The sequence below is a fragment of the Vicugna pacos genome, chromosome 9, assembly GCF_048564905.1.
Source record: "Vicugna pacos chromosome 9, VicPac4, whole genome shotgun sequence".
NCBI classification, from domain to species: Eukaryota; Metazoa; Chordata; class Mammalia; order Artiodactyla; family Camelidae; genus Vicugna; species Vicugna pacos.
The window spans coordinates 74022690-74038992 of record NC_132995.1 but is presented as its reverse complement, the minus strand read 5'-3'; the positions used below and the strand labels follow the sequence as shown (position 1 = coordinate 74038992).

The window sequence follows — 16303 nt, the reverse complement described above, 5'->3', positions numbered from 1 at the left end:
CATCAATTTGGACTGCCAGTTTTAAAAATCATAGGATTTGGAAACAAAACCAGTGATGGGGAAATAAATTATAATTTAGTAAGTAGAAATGAAGCAAAACCGGTAATATGTATCTGTTTGTTTTAGATCTCTCTGGTTAATAACTTCTTGAAGTTTGGGTTAAATGAGCTCAAACTATGCTTCCGAATAAGACTGACTAAGTACCTCTATGAGGAGTATCTCCAGTAAGTGGTAACCTGTTTTTACATTAAAGCTGCTTACTTTGAACAGTAACACTTGTGATGTTGAGATGTGGAAGTCTTCTTTCTTATTAGATATGTTTTTCAAGAACGTTGCTCTTAGACCCAGAAGCATGTAGGGAAGACCTCGGGCATTTGGAATCGAACCCTGGCTCTTCCATTTGTTGGCAAGTCATCCTTCTCTGGACTTGACTTCATCTCTAAAATAAGTTGGGACAATCTTTAGAGCCTCTTCCAGTTCCAGACTTTATTGTTTCTATGAATTTGCACTGCACAGAATAATGTGAATTTTTTTGTTTTTAAAATTATTTGTTTTAAAGTCATTTTCTTATTGTTATTTTAGAGCTTTCACATATTATAAAATGGGAAATCTGGACAACAGAATAGCTAATCCAGACCAGCTGCTTACACAAGATGTAGAAAAGTTTTGTAACAGTGTAGTTGATCTGTATTCAAATCTTAGTAAGGTAAGTTGCTCTGTTTTTGTTGTTATTGTTGTTAATTTGTTGAATTTTGAATCTGAGCTTATTTATATAGAATTGATTTGATGAACACAACAGCAGCATATAGATATTTAAGGCTTTAATAAGAAAATTATAGTTGTTGTAATAGTCTTAACTATAAGTATTTAATTTTCTATATTATTTTCTGTGAGGTGTTTTGACTGAGAACTGCGAATTTAGTGTCTTATAAAGATTATATAAGAATTTTTCAGGCTGATTTCAGTAAAACATCAGAAATTTGAATTTTTATCTCTTGGCCTGTGTAGTTTTGGCAGTTGTTAGAGATTGATGGCAATTTATTTTTAATTCCACATCCATAACCCTAGACTTGGGCTTCTTCCTGCCCATTTCTCTGCTTCAGTATCTCTAATTCTAATAGATTATTTAAATAATAGTCAAAACGTTTCCCACAAGATATTAGTTTATTTCAGTGTTTCTAAGGACAGTTTTTCCCCCTTTCTCAGACTATTACCAAAGCTCTTGACTCTGATGATAAAGACCAGTTTTCTTCCTACTGATGACCTCAGTTCTTACCTGTCTGACTCATCTCACCACCCTCACAGTTTTGGCTATAGTCTTCTCACTAAGCCGTCTTCTTTGCATGAACTCTGCACCAACTAGGATATGTGTTGGGCACCTGTAAGATTGTCTCCCCAGCTGTCCCTCCCCTCTTCATCTTGGATACCCCTTTTCCCACTCCAATCCACATGACTGCTCTTGGTCTGGGGTCCGATCTTGTCTCAAACTGGATCATTATCTTTGCCTCTAGCCACAACTGATTGAGAGATCCAGTCTTGAGACAAAAAACTGTATCATAGGGGTGGGCTTACCCTGTAAGAACGGGAGTGCTCCCACTTCCACCATGTGGATGGCGGGAGCATAGGCAGTTCTGAGAAGAGTGGTCCATATTCACAAGAGCCTCCCCCCTCATGATGGGCCCACTACTAACATAACTTTTTACTTCGTACCAAACTTTGTTCTTCATTTGGCTCTCTGTAAGCCTTTACTAATTGATCCAAACTTTAGAAACTGACAACTAAAAACTGTTCAGTTAATTCAGCTGTTTTTTTTTTTTCCTGCTCCTATTACCACATTTTAAAGTTTGTTCCCGATTTTGTATTTGAGGGGTGGGGGCTGTATATGCTATTTTTCATTAATTCTGTAGACATTGTTATATATTCTTTATTACATCTTGGCACATGAGCAAGTCTGTAGCTCAGGACTTGTCATACCTGCAATAGAGAAAGATATTATCAAATTAATTGTAGTGGTGCTATGTACTGCAGTGTAATTTACTTTTTAAAATATCTACTTGAACCCTGACTTAAGTGAGTCATTATTTTTGTCAATAACTTTTAAATGTACTTGAATTTTTTGTAAGTATGTCTAACTTCTTGGTAATTCATAAGGCAAAAAAAAAAGAAAAAGTTCAGCTTAGTACAAGCCAAGTACTAAACCAAGCCACCTATCCTAGTGATAATGCAGATATTAGTCAGAAAGGAGTAGCTATGGATTTAAAGTGAGTTTGAGTTTCTTGAAAAACTTCAAAATAATGTACAACTTTTGGTACATCAGTTGAGTTGTCTCTGTGTGAGGAGTACTACATTAATGTATTATTTTAGTTCTAGAAGCTTGAGTTTTATATCAGAAAATTAGATTCATAAGCTCACTTGATTGTTTCAACATATAGACATTGTGATAGAGTAGTAGAATCAAACAACATTAAACGCAGAAAGACCCTCTCATTTTTCAGGTGAAGATATATAGAAACCAGAAAAGCTGGTGGCAGAATTGAGCTTATAATTCAGGCCATTTTATTCAGTGTCTTTATACTAAATGGAGAAATTACTGTGTTACTAAAGGCTAATGATCACAGTAGAGCTATGTTAGTTGATGGAAAGTAATAAATATCCCACTTGATGATCAGTAGACATTGGTCACACTGTCTCCATTTTCAGTCTCTTAAGAATAAGAGCTGTGTCTTTTGTATATTCATCGTGCTACATACTGTTACAGCATAAAGTTACAGCTGAAAATCGTGTGTCAAGTGTTGAATAGCAGTTTACATATGACATGTTGTATTAGCTGTAAGTCTAGGCAATTTAGTTCTTTTTAATTCTGTACCTTCTGATTTTTACTTTACAGCCATTTTTAGACATAGTTTTGTATATCTTCAAGTTAACGACTGCAATTGGAGCTCAGGTGAGTTGACTTCTATTCTGTCTTTTAAATTGCTGCAGTACTGGGTTGTGAATAGCTGGGTGGTTTTAAGAATTTTTATGTATCTCAAAGAATGTGCTTTTACAAGATGTACCTAATAAAGTATGGTTATAAAATAATACTATACTAGAGATTTTAAAAGTATTTTAATTTGGCTTTTTAATTTTCCTTAAGTCAGATACTTGGAAAATTTTTGTGGCATTAATAACCAGAAGTACTTAAACACTTAATGTACATGTGTTTATTGTTGCAAGGTAATTTTTAAAAAGATATTTGGAGAGAGCTATTTTAGTGTGAAATTTGAATGTTTGTCATAATACCTTTAGAATGGCTATGACAGTTTCAAGAATATTTATACTATAAATGGTTGACTGTCCCATGAGCCTCATTACCTTGTCTCTTTGACACTTGTGTTGGTAAAAATGACCTTTACACTTTCTGAGTATTCTCACTGAAGTCTGACTTTAGTCATTTAATGTGTGATGTTATTGTTACATATTTATAACACAACCATATAGTAGTGTGGTGACTTTATGTAAATATGTACATGTGTACGTATATACCTTTTGTAGTTGATTAATAAATAATTTATGTAGGGTTTTTGTTCCTTTCCAAAACATTGGGGAAAGCAGTTTTCTATTTTAATTTTCTTATCTACCTCACATCTTGATATCCCATGAGCCAGGTTTAGTCATTCTTATAACTTGTTTTTACTATAAACAGATGAATAGGCTAAATACCCCTTATCTGTGTATTTTAGTATTTTTGTGGTCCTTACTACATGTGTATAATACTGAAATATATTTCCATGTATTCCTGTTTTCTGATCCTGCTTTTGTTAGAGGTAGAAACTGTATTTTAATTATCTCTTTTGCCTATTCTTGTACTAATTATTGAAATAAGTTGAATCAATCATGCTGAATTTTTAAAGTCTTGAGTGTGCTCTATATTCCACACATACTGCGTCAGGTAGTTCTGAGTAGAAAGTTGAGTAAGATACAGTTCCTACTGAAGAGAGGTTACCATCCAGTGAGATGGTAGAGACTCAACAACCGTAATGCAGAGTTCCAAGTCCAGTAATAGAAGTTGGAATAATGTATTTGTGTCCCGGAGAATCGGAGGTGATGTTTGAGCTGCTTTGAGAATGAGTAGGTGTCCATCAGTTACATCAGGCTTGCCGGATATAAGAACAACTTCGTTGAATGGCATGTTCAGGGAACAGTTATTTCAGTGTGGCAGAATATAAGATGTATATGAGCTTGACAAGGCAGGCTGAAAGCCTTGGAATGGCCCTTGGGGGGTGAGGTACTTAGCCACATGAGAGAGAGCAGCACTGGAAGCAAGATGCGGGAGACGGGAAGACAGGTCGCGCTCGTTTGGGGGGAGTGAGCTTGAGGGTCTACAGAGTACTAAGCTGAAGATGCATAGCATTTGGAAATAATATCTTGCATTCTTGAGATTGATGGGATTAGAGATGGAAATTCGGGAGGAGAAGAGAGCCAAGGAAGAGACCTCAGGGAACATTAACATTCAAAGAGAAAGTGAAAAAGTTGCCTGAGAACTGTCATGGAATCTTAAGAAAACATCAGGACGAATTCTACCAGCAGAGTTTTAGACGCCATAGAGAAAGTGGGACTGCAATCAGGAGTTTGTAAGTGAGCAAATTTGGGAGAGCTGGGAGGTGAGTGATGGAGCAGGAATAGATGAGCAGTGAAAACACAGAGGCCCAGTGTGCATTTTCTCAGAAACAAAACAGTTAAAGGGGAAAAAAAATTAGTTGAAAGAGCGATTTCTCTTAAAGTCACTGGAGTTGATTATAATAAATTGTGCGTGTTGCATTCAGTGAATTTCTTGTATCTTTGACCCTTGTCCGTCTTCCTCTCCCAATAATAACAGGGCCCAGCAAGCATGATGGCCTACCTGATTGTTTCTGGGCTATTCCTGACTCGGCTTCGAAGGCCCATCGGCAAGATGACAATAACTGAGCAGAAGTTTGAAGGAGAGTACAGATACGTTAATTCTCGGCTGATCACAAACAGGCAAGCACAAGCGTATTAGATGTATTTAGCCGTAGTAAAACTTCACTTGTATGGATGGTAAAGTCACGTAAGTTGACTCCAGAAAGTCTAGTAACATTGTTACTGAAATTATGTGTGTTTTTACCTTTTTTGAAAATATGCATTATGAAGTTTATCAGTTTTACACAGTAGTGATCCTCTACCTCGCTGACCGTTTTTCTTGTTAAGTGTGTGGTAGCCCTGACTTCCCTCTTCATGTCTTCTGCTGACTACTGTTCTGTTAATTTCACTCTAAGCAAAGTCAGAATACATTCAAATTCAGATTTACTTCTTCAAAGAAAATTTTGTTCCAATTTATCTGCAAATATTTTTATTTGAGACTATGTTTGGAATCCTCAGAGTTAATCCAGTCGCACTGCGTGTGTCTCTGCCTGGTTTCTAGGTAGCTTAAAAATCCAACATAGAAAGAAAAATTACTGGGCTTTGGAGCCAGCCTGACTAGTTTCAAAATCTACCTCCTTCACTTCTCAGTTACATGATATATGACTTTTGACAAGTTACTTATAGCCTCACTTTTCTTATTTATACTAGGTAGATAATATAGGGTTGTTGAAAAGATTGAATATGAAATATATATAAAGCTTCCAGCACTGTTTTTAATATGTGGCAAGTACTCAGTAGAATTTTCACACATGGATGATCTGTCAACCTTAAGTCATTTTGAGTCCTAGTATTTATTTACTGCTCTGTTGTCATTTACAAATTTATTTGGGAAATTATTCTTTTAACAGTTCCCTCTTCCTTTATTTTCTTGGATTGCTAAAATGATACCAGTTTTAAACAGGGTTTTGTGCTGTAGGGAGACAGAAGAATCGAAGGTTGAGTAGGGAGGCACTTTGCCAAGTGAGTGAAAGATGATATCAAGTAAGATGCTTTCTATTGCAAGAAACAGAAAACCCTCACTCAGAAGGCTCCAGCAATAAAGACGTTTACCATTTCACATAAGAACTCTTAAGATAGAGCAGTTTCAGGCACAGCATGATCAGGGCTCTGGCTCTTCTCTTAGCTCTGTTTTCCTCTATATGTTGCCCTTTTCCTCCAGCTAATTCTTTCATGATCACAAGATGGCAGAAGTAGTTCTAGATCTCACCAGCCCTCCTCCCTTGCAAAACATCCAGAAACAAAAACAGACCATTTCTGCTGTCTCTTTAAGAGAGCAAGGAAACTGTCCAGGAGATCCACAGCAGACCTTCTTTCACAGCTCATTGGCCAGAGTTGTCACTGAAACAATTACAGCAAATTGATTGGCTTAGACTGGTTGAAACTGTTCCACTGTGGGTGGAGTTAACGCCATTCCTAAACCATATGGGTGCACAGTAGAGGATGGAGAACTTTGAGAAGATTGGCGTTCTCTTAGAAGGAAGAACGCAGGAGAGGATAGTTGTTGATGCAGCTGTCAGTATTCTAGGATGTGCTTTTCTTTCAGGTTCTAGGTTTGGGCTAAAATGTTGAGAAGTGGTATTCTCACCTCCTTTTTCTCCGTAGACTTAAATGTGCAAAAAAAGTAGAAGGAAGTAAGAAAGAGGTTGTAAGTGCAGAATTGTGTTAAACTGGGATTCTGATTCCCCGGGGCTCTCTGTATCATTGTGTAAAGGAAACTGAAGTGCAGGTCAAACATGATACGTCTTTATGGAAAGTTAATTTTACTTGAAGGGGCTGAAGTAAGAGCTACCTTGTTTTTATGATGGAAAAACATACAGGTACATTTTGGACTAGAATATAAAATTCACATAAATTTTTAAGAAAAAAAGACTTTAAAGAAATAATAGGTGTTTACTGAAGGCCGTTTTAACAATGCCTTCTAGACTCCTATGTAAATCTTTACTTTCCTTTGCTGTTAAGAGGTACTTTTCTGGGCAAGTTTACATCATAGTACATAGAGTGGAAAGCTAGATGTTACGGTCAGATGCCAGTTACAATCTCAGCTGTTTGACTTGACATGACTTTCACAAATTTACTTAACTTCACTGAACCTTTCTTCATCCATAAAAATGCCCCCTTTTTCCTAGTTAAGATCTTTGTGGCCCTTGCGAATCCATTCAAATCAGCTCAAGGAAAGGGGAGTTGTGAGGATATGGTGGGGCTTCAAAAATAAGAACAGCTTATTCTTATAAGGACTTGGTTTGCTTTTCTGTCTTTCAGAGACTGTATGTCATGACATCACTACCTTTTCTGACTTCTGTTGTCCCTCTCCCTTCTGGCTGGATCTGTACTCAGTGTGTAGTCCTTAATGGCTGTCCCAGCCCTGCCTTCCTGTGTGTCATGGAAACTTTCTTCTCATTTCTTTATTCATATTTCTGAGAATCAGCCCAGCACCTTTTCCAGCCAGACTACATGTGGCATAAGGAACATACGTGGGTGGTCCGGCCTGTGGTCCAGTCAGGTGTGTGTTCCTGAGCTCCGCTCGGCCAGCCAGTTTCAGACTGTGGCTTGAGATGTACCCGATGAACTTAGTCACAATATGTCCATTTAAATACAAACATTCAGGCATCAAATACTGTATTTCATTATTTTTTAGGCTTAGGTAACATTAAAATTAATTGCCAAATTTTCTTCTTCAATAGTGAAGAAATTGCCTTTTACAATGGAAATAAAAGAGAAAAGCAGACAATCCACTCAGTCTTCCGAAAACTGGTAAGATGACACGTTTGGGGCTCAAGTATTTATGGGAAAGAATGTTTTGGCCTGTGCCAGGATGTGTGTGTGTGTGTGTGTGTGTGTGTGTGTGTGTGTGTATCTATATATCTTTAATCTTTAAAATATTTATTTTAAAATAGCTGTAAAGGATTTTATACTGTTTTTATCTAAAAACTGTCACGTCGATTTGTTAAGCTGCCCAATAATAAAAGTGGGAGGTTTATTAAAATGTTTGTCAGTGTATTTTTCAGAGAGGTGACTTAGGAGTCTCACTTAGGGACAGACTGAGCGACGGTCACGGAAAGGATGAGCCCTGCGGTGCTCGTGGAGATGTGCGCCTTGTCACTCCGAGCCCGCGCGGCGGACTTCTGTTTACTGCAGGGCCAGGCAGCTCACGCGTAGTTCAGGCTTCGCAGGCCCTGTGGTCTTTATTGCAGCTCTTCAGCTCTGCCGCGCAAAAGAAGCCACGTTCTGTGTGTGAATGGATGGATGTGGCTGTGTTCTAATAAAACTTTATTTATAAAAATGAATGGCAGGCTAGATATTACCTGTGGGCCATAGTTTGCTGACTGTTGATTTAGAGTATAAACATTGTTTCTTATGAAAACTATTCTTCAGTTTTTATTTACTTGCCAGTTAGAAAATTTGAATTCAATTAATTTTATTTATTATTATTTAAAAGATACTGAGTGCCATCTAGGTGCATGTGCTTGTCCAGGTGCTTAGTGTAGTAACAGTGGTAAATGTGATGGACCAAATCCTGCCTTTAAGGAGCTTACATTTTAGTGGAAGTTTTTGAAACTAATTACAGATTTGAGGTGATTTTAAAAGGTTAACGAAGTTGTCATTTAAAATCATTTCAGAAATTAAATTTTTACCTTATTTATACCTAACATGACTGAACCTTGATAGTGTTCACCGATGAAATACATTTAAGGTGGTTTTCTAGGGGACTGCTGTTAACCAGCTCGCTCGTCACGTGGCTTGCCCGTCCTTACGCTTTAGATTTCAGCCCTGAAGTTAGGCCTTGTCTGATTAGCTGGTCTAGAATGGCCTCCACCAGTTACTTGCCATTTAATGACCTGTTTTCTTAAAAGCCTATATTGTAATTTGTAATCATCTTGTTTGTTTACTGCTTTGTCTCTTTCATTAGAATGTACATTCCGTGAGCTCAGGGCCCTTGTCTGTTTTATTCATTGTTTTATCTCCAGCACTGAGCATGGAATGAAGCAGCAGGCATTCTCTGAATAGATGCTCTAGCCAGTGTTCTTCTGTAGAAGATATTAAGAGCAGGCTACCCTGTTCCCAGGAAACCCACATTTTAGTGAGGGAGACAGTAGCCAAGTAAACAACTGGATATTTTAAATGACTTCAGGTAGTAATGAATTTTATGACCAAAAATAAAATGGGATAAAGTGGGAGAGCATGATAGGGGCTGTTGCCTAACTGTTTCAGCTGGGATGGCAAGAAGGCCTTTCTTGAGGAGGTGATATTTTATCAGAAACCCATATGAAGTAAGGGAGTTAGTCACAAAATGTAAATATTTAGGAAGACAGTATTCCTGACGGAGGGACCAGCAGGAAGAAAGCACTACGTCAGGAGCAGGTTTAAGGAGCCAGTATTTTTGGAGCTCAGTGAGAAGGAGCGAAGCTAAAGCAGGCGAGGTTTAAGACAGAGCCCAGCGCCAGGTTAGGCAGGACCTTGGGTAATCCGATAGGTGGAAAAGTCGAGAACACTAAACATGGAGAATAAAATACACTTTTAGACTTGTAATTCTGAGGTAACACATGCTGGGATTAAAGCTGCAGACTCGAACGGTGCAGCGCTGCATTAGCACTTGGTTCAAGTTGAGCGTAATACAGTTCTGAGAGAAAGCACAGACCGTGTGTCTCCAGCTGAAGCAAAGTGCTGAGTGCCATTTCCAGACAGCTAGGGTTTTGCCTAAATCAGCTCCTCTTTCTGTTTTTTTGTTTTGATTATTGATCAGTTGTAGCATATATATATCTGACAGTATTATGAATACAGTATCATTGTACTATTACATGCAAAGGATATGCATCAACATTCTTTATATAGTTTCCATTCTGTTTGCATAAAAATGGTTTCAGGAAGTATTTGGTACCTGCTCTGTGATCAGCATTGTGCTCAAAGAAATATGTATGTTATAATCAGAAATCATAGGCATTCAGTAAATATTTGCTTAATACATAAATTTTGTATTATGTATTTTGTCCTCATGGTAGATTCACTTTTTTAATACATAGAAAGTATATATATATTTTTTGTTTTTGCTTTCTGCCAGGTGGAACATCTGCATAATTTCATTTTGTTTCGGTTTTCTATGGGCTTCATTGATAGCATAATTGCCAAATGTAAGTATGCCTTTAAAGAGATGGGGGAATGAGATTTCTGTAGGAAGTGAAGTATTGTTGATGTTTTTAAAACCCTAACCGTCGTGTTTCAGATCTTGCCACCGTGGTTGGTTACCTGGTTGTCAGCCGTCCCTTCCTGGATTTGTCTCATCCTCGGCACCTCAGGAGCTCGCATTCAGAACTCCTGGAGGTACGGTGCTAGGAGTAGTCAGAACCATGGGCGTGATCGATTGAAAATTTAAATGCAAAAGTAAAGGAAACCTAGCTTTAATCTTAGAAATGTAAGTGAAGGCTAATATTTATTTCTATTTAAGGATTACTACCAAAGTGGAAGAATGCTTTTGCGAATGTCTCAAGCTCTGGGTCGGATAGTTCTGGCTGGCCGTGAAATGACTAGGTTAGCTGGGTAAGTAAGATGAGTAATAATGAGCAATTGCAGAGAATAATTTTAAAAATACATGTTATCCTTAACAGTTGTGCTCAGTTGAGGTTAAGATCAGGAGCAACTTAAGCCTCATGTCCTGGCCTTGGAAGCTGATTTTGATAGAAAATTAAGGAAGATTCTTCTCTGTTAGTGAACTTTTCATGTTTCTTTAAGGTAGCTGTTTTGAGCTGTAAACTAGGTTAGTGGTTCTTAGGCTGCCTGCTCCGTGCACACTGGTATTCAGTATGCTGGGAAATGCTGAGTTGTGGCAGTTTTTCCGTAATTCACAGACTATTAAGTTAGTGAATAGAATTTTCTCATTTGAATTTTTTTGTCCCCTACCATACTTTTTTCCTCTTAGATCTTTGATACTGGCAACCTAGCATAAGATAAACAAACAAAGATGAAGTTTATTTTAGTGGGAAAAAAAAATGTTACCTTGTGATCTCTGTAGGTCTAGTTGTAAATGTGATCACGTTGTCTAGTAAAATTGTTCTTAGGCCATAAAATGGAATTAAATATTCCAGTAGTTCAAGGTCTGATATACAGGGCTTGCTGTGGTATAAGAAACACTATAATGTAAAGAAGCACCGTAAGTTTCAGGTCGTCTGAAGAAGTGGGATGACTGTGGCGGCCTGGGATTAATCTGCTCGTTTCCTTCCCTCCTGTTTCTCCACCTTTTGGCAGTTAGGGAGTCTTCACGGCAAGACAGAAGTTGTAAACAATTACGAGGGGTCTCCTTCTCTTGAGAACGCTGACACCCCTCCTGCTTGTTAATACCTTTTCTCGTCCTTGGCAGCCCTGACGTGTGGGCTGCTCTGTTTCTTTAGGAAGTTTCTGCCTTTTATTCACAGGAGGATCCTGTGTTGCTTCTCTGATTAGTGCTCTCGCTCTGACCATCCTGTCAGCCTCATACTCCTCAGCCTCCTGTCATTAGTTTTGATTTCTCTCTATCCCCATAGCGATTTCTGTCTAATATTAAGAGCATTTCATTTTTTCCCCTTTTCGGGGAAAGAGAGGAGTCTTCCAGATTCTTCCACGTTTGCAGGGAAGTAATGTGCATTTGGCTTGCCTAAAATAAATGACTTCCTCAGAGCAAGACCAGCTGTATCCATGGCTTTACAGCTCACGGCAGCGGGGGCTCAAGCTCCACGCTCCCTGGGTCTGAGGAATGCACTCGCATTAGTCCTTTTGTGGTATCTGCTAGAAAGTTCCTTAGAATTCTAGTGGCAATTAACTGTCCTGGCCTACTGGTGATGAAGTGAGGAGCTGCTGAGGTGAGACCCCCTGAGACCTCTTTTCTTAGCCTCATGTTCCTATTCTCCTACTGAAACATAATAATGAATCATGTGTACTGTTACTAATACTTTATGTTGATGAGACTTCTTTTAAGTTATTTCACCTAAACTAATAATTTTAGGAACTTTATTTAAGTTTGTATAAAAATAAAAGATATGTACTTAACAATGTCATATATCAATTATATTTAAATAAATAAATAAAAATAAAAGCTACGATAGCCTTTGAAGTTTTGATTATGACTTCCTTTTTTTTTTAATTTCAGTTTTACTGCCCGAATTACAGAATTAATGCAAGTACTGAAGGACTTAAATCATGGCAAATATGAACGCACCATGGTCTCGCAACAGGAAAAGGGTAAATACGGATGCAGTAGGTCACATTGTATGAGTTTTTGCTGACGTGACGAAGTGCTCTAATAGTGATTTTCCATTTAATGTATTGAAGGAGAACAAGGCATTGCCTTGATACCTGGTGCTGGAGAAATCATCAATGCAGACAACATTATAAAGTACGTATAGAGGAGGGTCCTTTAGCACCCCAAAATAAACATCTGCTGAACTACACAGTAGCCTTTCTCTTTCAGCTACATCTGCTTAGTGTTCAGTGCGAAATTATTCTCTTTTTATTAATTTCCTCCCTAGATTTGACCATGTTCCTTTAGCAACACCAAATGGAGATATCTTGATCCGAGACCTTAATTTTGAAGTAAGTTTTTACGTGATTATAATGAATGCTTAAATCATCTTCAAGATGTGAAGTGGAAAACTGTTGTCTGAATAGTTAAAATAATTTTAAGGCTTTACCTAGTCTCTGAATCCAAAAATTGCTTTGAAATGTAAGCCTTTTTACAGGCTGCAAACTTTGTTATAAGATAAATAAGCAGTAGGGATGTGATGTGTGTGATAAATGTGCAACACTGCTGTATGTTACATGTGAGAGTTGTTGAGAGTGAGTCCTGAGTTCTCATTACACACATAATTTTTTTTCTATTTTTTTTGTATCTATATGAGATGATGGATATTTACTAAACTTATTATGATATCATTTCATGGTGTTTGAAAGTCAATTCATTATGCTGTACATCTTAAATTTATATAGTGCTGTATGCCAGTGATATCTCCATAAAACTGGAAGGAAAAACAAAAAGTAAGTCTTTGAAACAGTAAGAAATCTATTTTTTTATTGACAGAACTTCAAAGTTTCAAATACTGCTATCAAAAAAATTGTTTGCAAATGAAGTCCATCTCAAGGAAGCCGTAGAAGATACAGTTAATTGGAATCTCCAGTGTAAAGTGCATATTTAAACATGCAAATACAACATTAGTCTCCTTAAAATAATTTGGTTTGGTGTTGTTTTGGTGGTGCAGGAGCATCTGTACCTAAAAAACAAAATACAGACTTCCCTGTTACTGATGAAAACAGGGACAGAGCCACAGAGCAGCCCTGCAGACAGCCACACCCAGGTCACATCACATCTCATGCCAAGTGCATACGTAGTCTGCGAGCCAAAAGGGAATACGGCAGGCCATGTTAAAAAGAAAAAGCAAAAGATGAGTGGTTTTTGTATGATTTTATAAGCCTCTCACAGACCTAAGGATTTCTGTTTAGGTCATGTGTCCATTGTGACTTTGTGAATAGTTTACATTTGAAAAATCTTGAAGGTTAATAACAGCTTTCTGTCATGTAGGCTGTTTCTCCAGTTCTAGATACCATTTCTCTCCAACAACACTGTCCAATAGAACTTTCTGCAGTGATGGAAACGTTCTGTATCTGCAGGGTCCAGTGTAGTAGCCACATGTGGGTACTGTACACTTGAAATGTGGCTAGTAGGGTTGAGGAACTGAATTTAAGATTTTACTGAATTTTAATAAACTTTAAAATTAAATAGCCACATGTGACTTGCAGCTGTCGCACTGGACAGCATAGCTCTAGAATCCATGGCCTTCTGTACTTTGTGTTGTACGTGGGGGTTCTTTTCAGCTGCTTTCGCTGAAGGAATGTTGTCTGATAGTTTATAAGATAAGTAGTATAATTATTGAATCTGTTCTCAAAGTGCTGTAATCATAGGTCAGTCTTCAGTTTTTCTACTCTTAGTCACGTATATTTATCACGTACACCTCCACTTTCTTTTCAGGAGCTGTAACAATGGAAAGCGTTAGTTAGGCAGAGTGCTTTGGGTTTATTCAACAAATGAGTATTCTACATTGTCATAATTGTCTTGTTTATTTTAAAGCCAGGAAACACAAAGGGAAATAGAGAAACTGTGAACGTAGTTGGTAAATATTTAATGGCACAAGTGTGACCAAGGGGTTTTCTCATTTAGCTCTGGGTGCTCCTGTCAGATAGCTGGGGCTCCTCGGCAAAGTGGGTGGCCACCCATGGGGCTTGATTTCAGAGCTCAGAACCCCATCTTTGTTAGATTTCCAGTGGCCTCTTCATTGTCACTGCCCAAGAGTGAAAAGGCCCATGAGGTTTCTCCTTTGAAGAATCCTCTTGGCACTTTCTCCCACATGCCCTCACCTTTGTCCTTATGCAAACATAGGATACACCAACAATACAGATGCCCACGTGGCTTAAGTGTAGTGAGAAGGGATTTGAGATCTGTATGCACAGATATATGGAGTAAATAGATTATGATTATGATCTGTGATATTGATCATTTTGTCATAAGGTTACCACACTAATGTGGTCACTTGCATTTTAGTCCAAAGCCCTTCCCTTTGAAGCACTTATGTTTGAATGTTAATATACTTCTGGCCAGTCCTGATTACTTCTTTTTTTTTCTTTTTAACATTTTTTTTTGATTTATAATCATTTTACAGTGTTGTGTCAAATTCCAGTGTTCAGCACAATTTTTCAGTCATTCATGGACATATACACATTGTCACATTTTTTTCTCTGTGATTTATCATAACATTTTGTGTATATTTCCCTGTGCTATACAGTGTACTGATTACTTCTTAATCTCCGGAAGACCCTTACTTTTTTGCTCTTACTTTGGTTTCCTTTGGGAAGTCTTACTTTGGTTACCAGTTATGCCTGTACTTGCTTGAGTCTTGCTACTTTGCGACCATGTTGTGGTCACCTGCTATCTACCCTGATTTTCATTTTGTTTTCTCCTCTATTGGGAGCTGTTTTTTTTTGGCTTCTGTCCCTTTGGTCCAGTTATTCATAACATAGTTTTCCTTTATTCAGCAAACATCCTTCATTTCTTACTAATATCTGATTGTTTTCTATCTATCTGGCTTACTTGAAAATAAGGATTCCTTTCTATTGCAAAGAGATGTAATAAAACTGAGACTTGGACACCACAAATAAATGTTTCCAACCTTATGATTACTTTACCTTTTGGGTTATAAAATTTAGGTTCTTTGATATAGGAGATTTTATATCTTATTCCTTTATAAACTACCTCAGCAATGACATATTTACGTAGACTGAAGAAATAACAACTTGCAGGTTATAATGTGGGCATTTAAATAATACGCTGTAACTTACTGAAATTTTTACTTTTTCAGTAAGCATATTTTAATGTTTAAAGCCCATGAACAGCAAACTTTCATGTAATTTCTCTTTTATGTAAATATTTATATGTAGAATATTTTGAGGATTTATTATAGTAAATTCATAGGAAGTAGGACTTACCAAGAAGTGATATGTCTGGGGGAATATTTTTATTGGTAAATATATGGTGGTTCACAGCTTTTGTTGCCCTAGGAATTCAGGAGCATCAATAATAATAGTGTTATTAAGAACTTAATTTTCAGTGAAAGTTACTCTTGGCTTTTAGTCTTAACCTCGACCCAGAAAAAAAAATGTTTCTATAAATCTTTAAAATGGGAAAATTTTCCCTGCTTTAACATAGCTGGTGTCGTAACTGGAAATTTTGTCCCACTTATCAAAAGCCACAGAATAAAGAAGAGTTAATGCTGAGTTTAAGACATTTGAGCATAAAAGAGTACCTAAGGACTTCAGAAAACTCAAGTTTTTGTTTATACACATGATTGCAAACTTGGTCTTTGGGTTTCCTGGCGTATTGCACCAAATGGTGTGGGGGGTGTTGCATACAGAGGAGACCGCAACGAGCAGTTAGGGGCAGAAAAAAGTGCACATGGCTGACGTTGCTGAAATAATGAGGAGTGGTAGGAAACCGTCTAATTGATGGCTCTCTGAACTTGCGCTCCTGAGGATGTCACTGTCATAGTAGAGTATAGTTATGTGTAATGACATTGCAGATTGGGAATATCCACTGTATTCAGTTTTACAAGAAGAGGAAATATGTATTTAGAAGAAGTCCATCAAAGTGACTCTTTAAAATAGTTTCTCAGAAAAAGAGACATCATTCATCTGGAAGAGTTGATCAGAATAGCTCCTTCTCTAACACTGATGTGCATAAGTTGCGGTATTTTATTATAAATCAACTGTGGTCAAATATACATGAAATTTACCATTTTAACTATTTTTAAGTATACAGTTCAGTGGCATTAAGTGCCTTTAGTGTGTTGTGCAGCCTTCACCGCTGTCTTCA

General features: G+C 37.4%; 1 protein-coding gene across 2 annotated transcripts in view; it reads left to right on the top strand.

Annotated features, from left to right (window-relative positions):
- The window catches only part of ABCD3 (ATP binding cassette subfamily D member 3), a 63963-nt gene that overhangs the window by 34285 nt on the left and 13375 nt on the right, over positions 1–16303 (top strand). For both annotated transcript variants that reach the window (XM_006197335.4, XM_072968171.1), the window contains exons 6-16: positions 127–224; positions 583–706; positions 2888–2944; positions 4859–5001; positions 7605–7674; positions 9980–10049; positions 10142–10239; positions 10364–10455; positions 12038–12129; positions 12220–12283; positions 12417–12480. In XM_006197335.4, coding sequence (XP_006197397.1) covers positions 127–224; positions 583–706; positions 2888–2944; positions 4859–5001; positions 7605–7674; positions 9980–10049; positions 10142–10239; positions 10364–10455; positions 12038–12129; positions 12220–12283; positions 12417–12480 — 972 coding nt within the window. The remainder of the gene's footprint in view (positions 1–126; positions 225–582; positions 707–2887; positions 2945–4858; positions 5002–7604; positions 7675–9979; positions 10050–10141; positions 10240–10363; positions 10456–12037; positions 12130–12219; positions 12284–12416; positions 12481–16303) is intronic.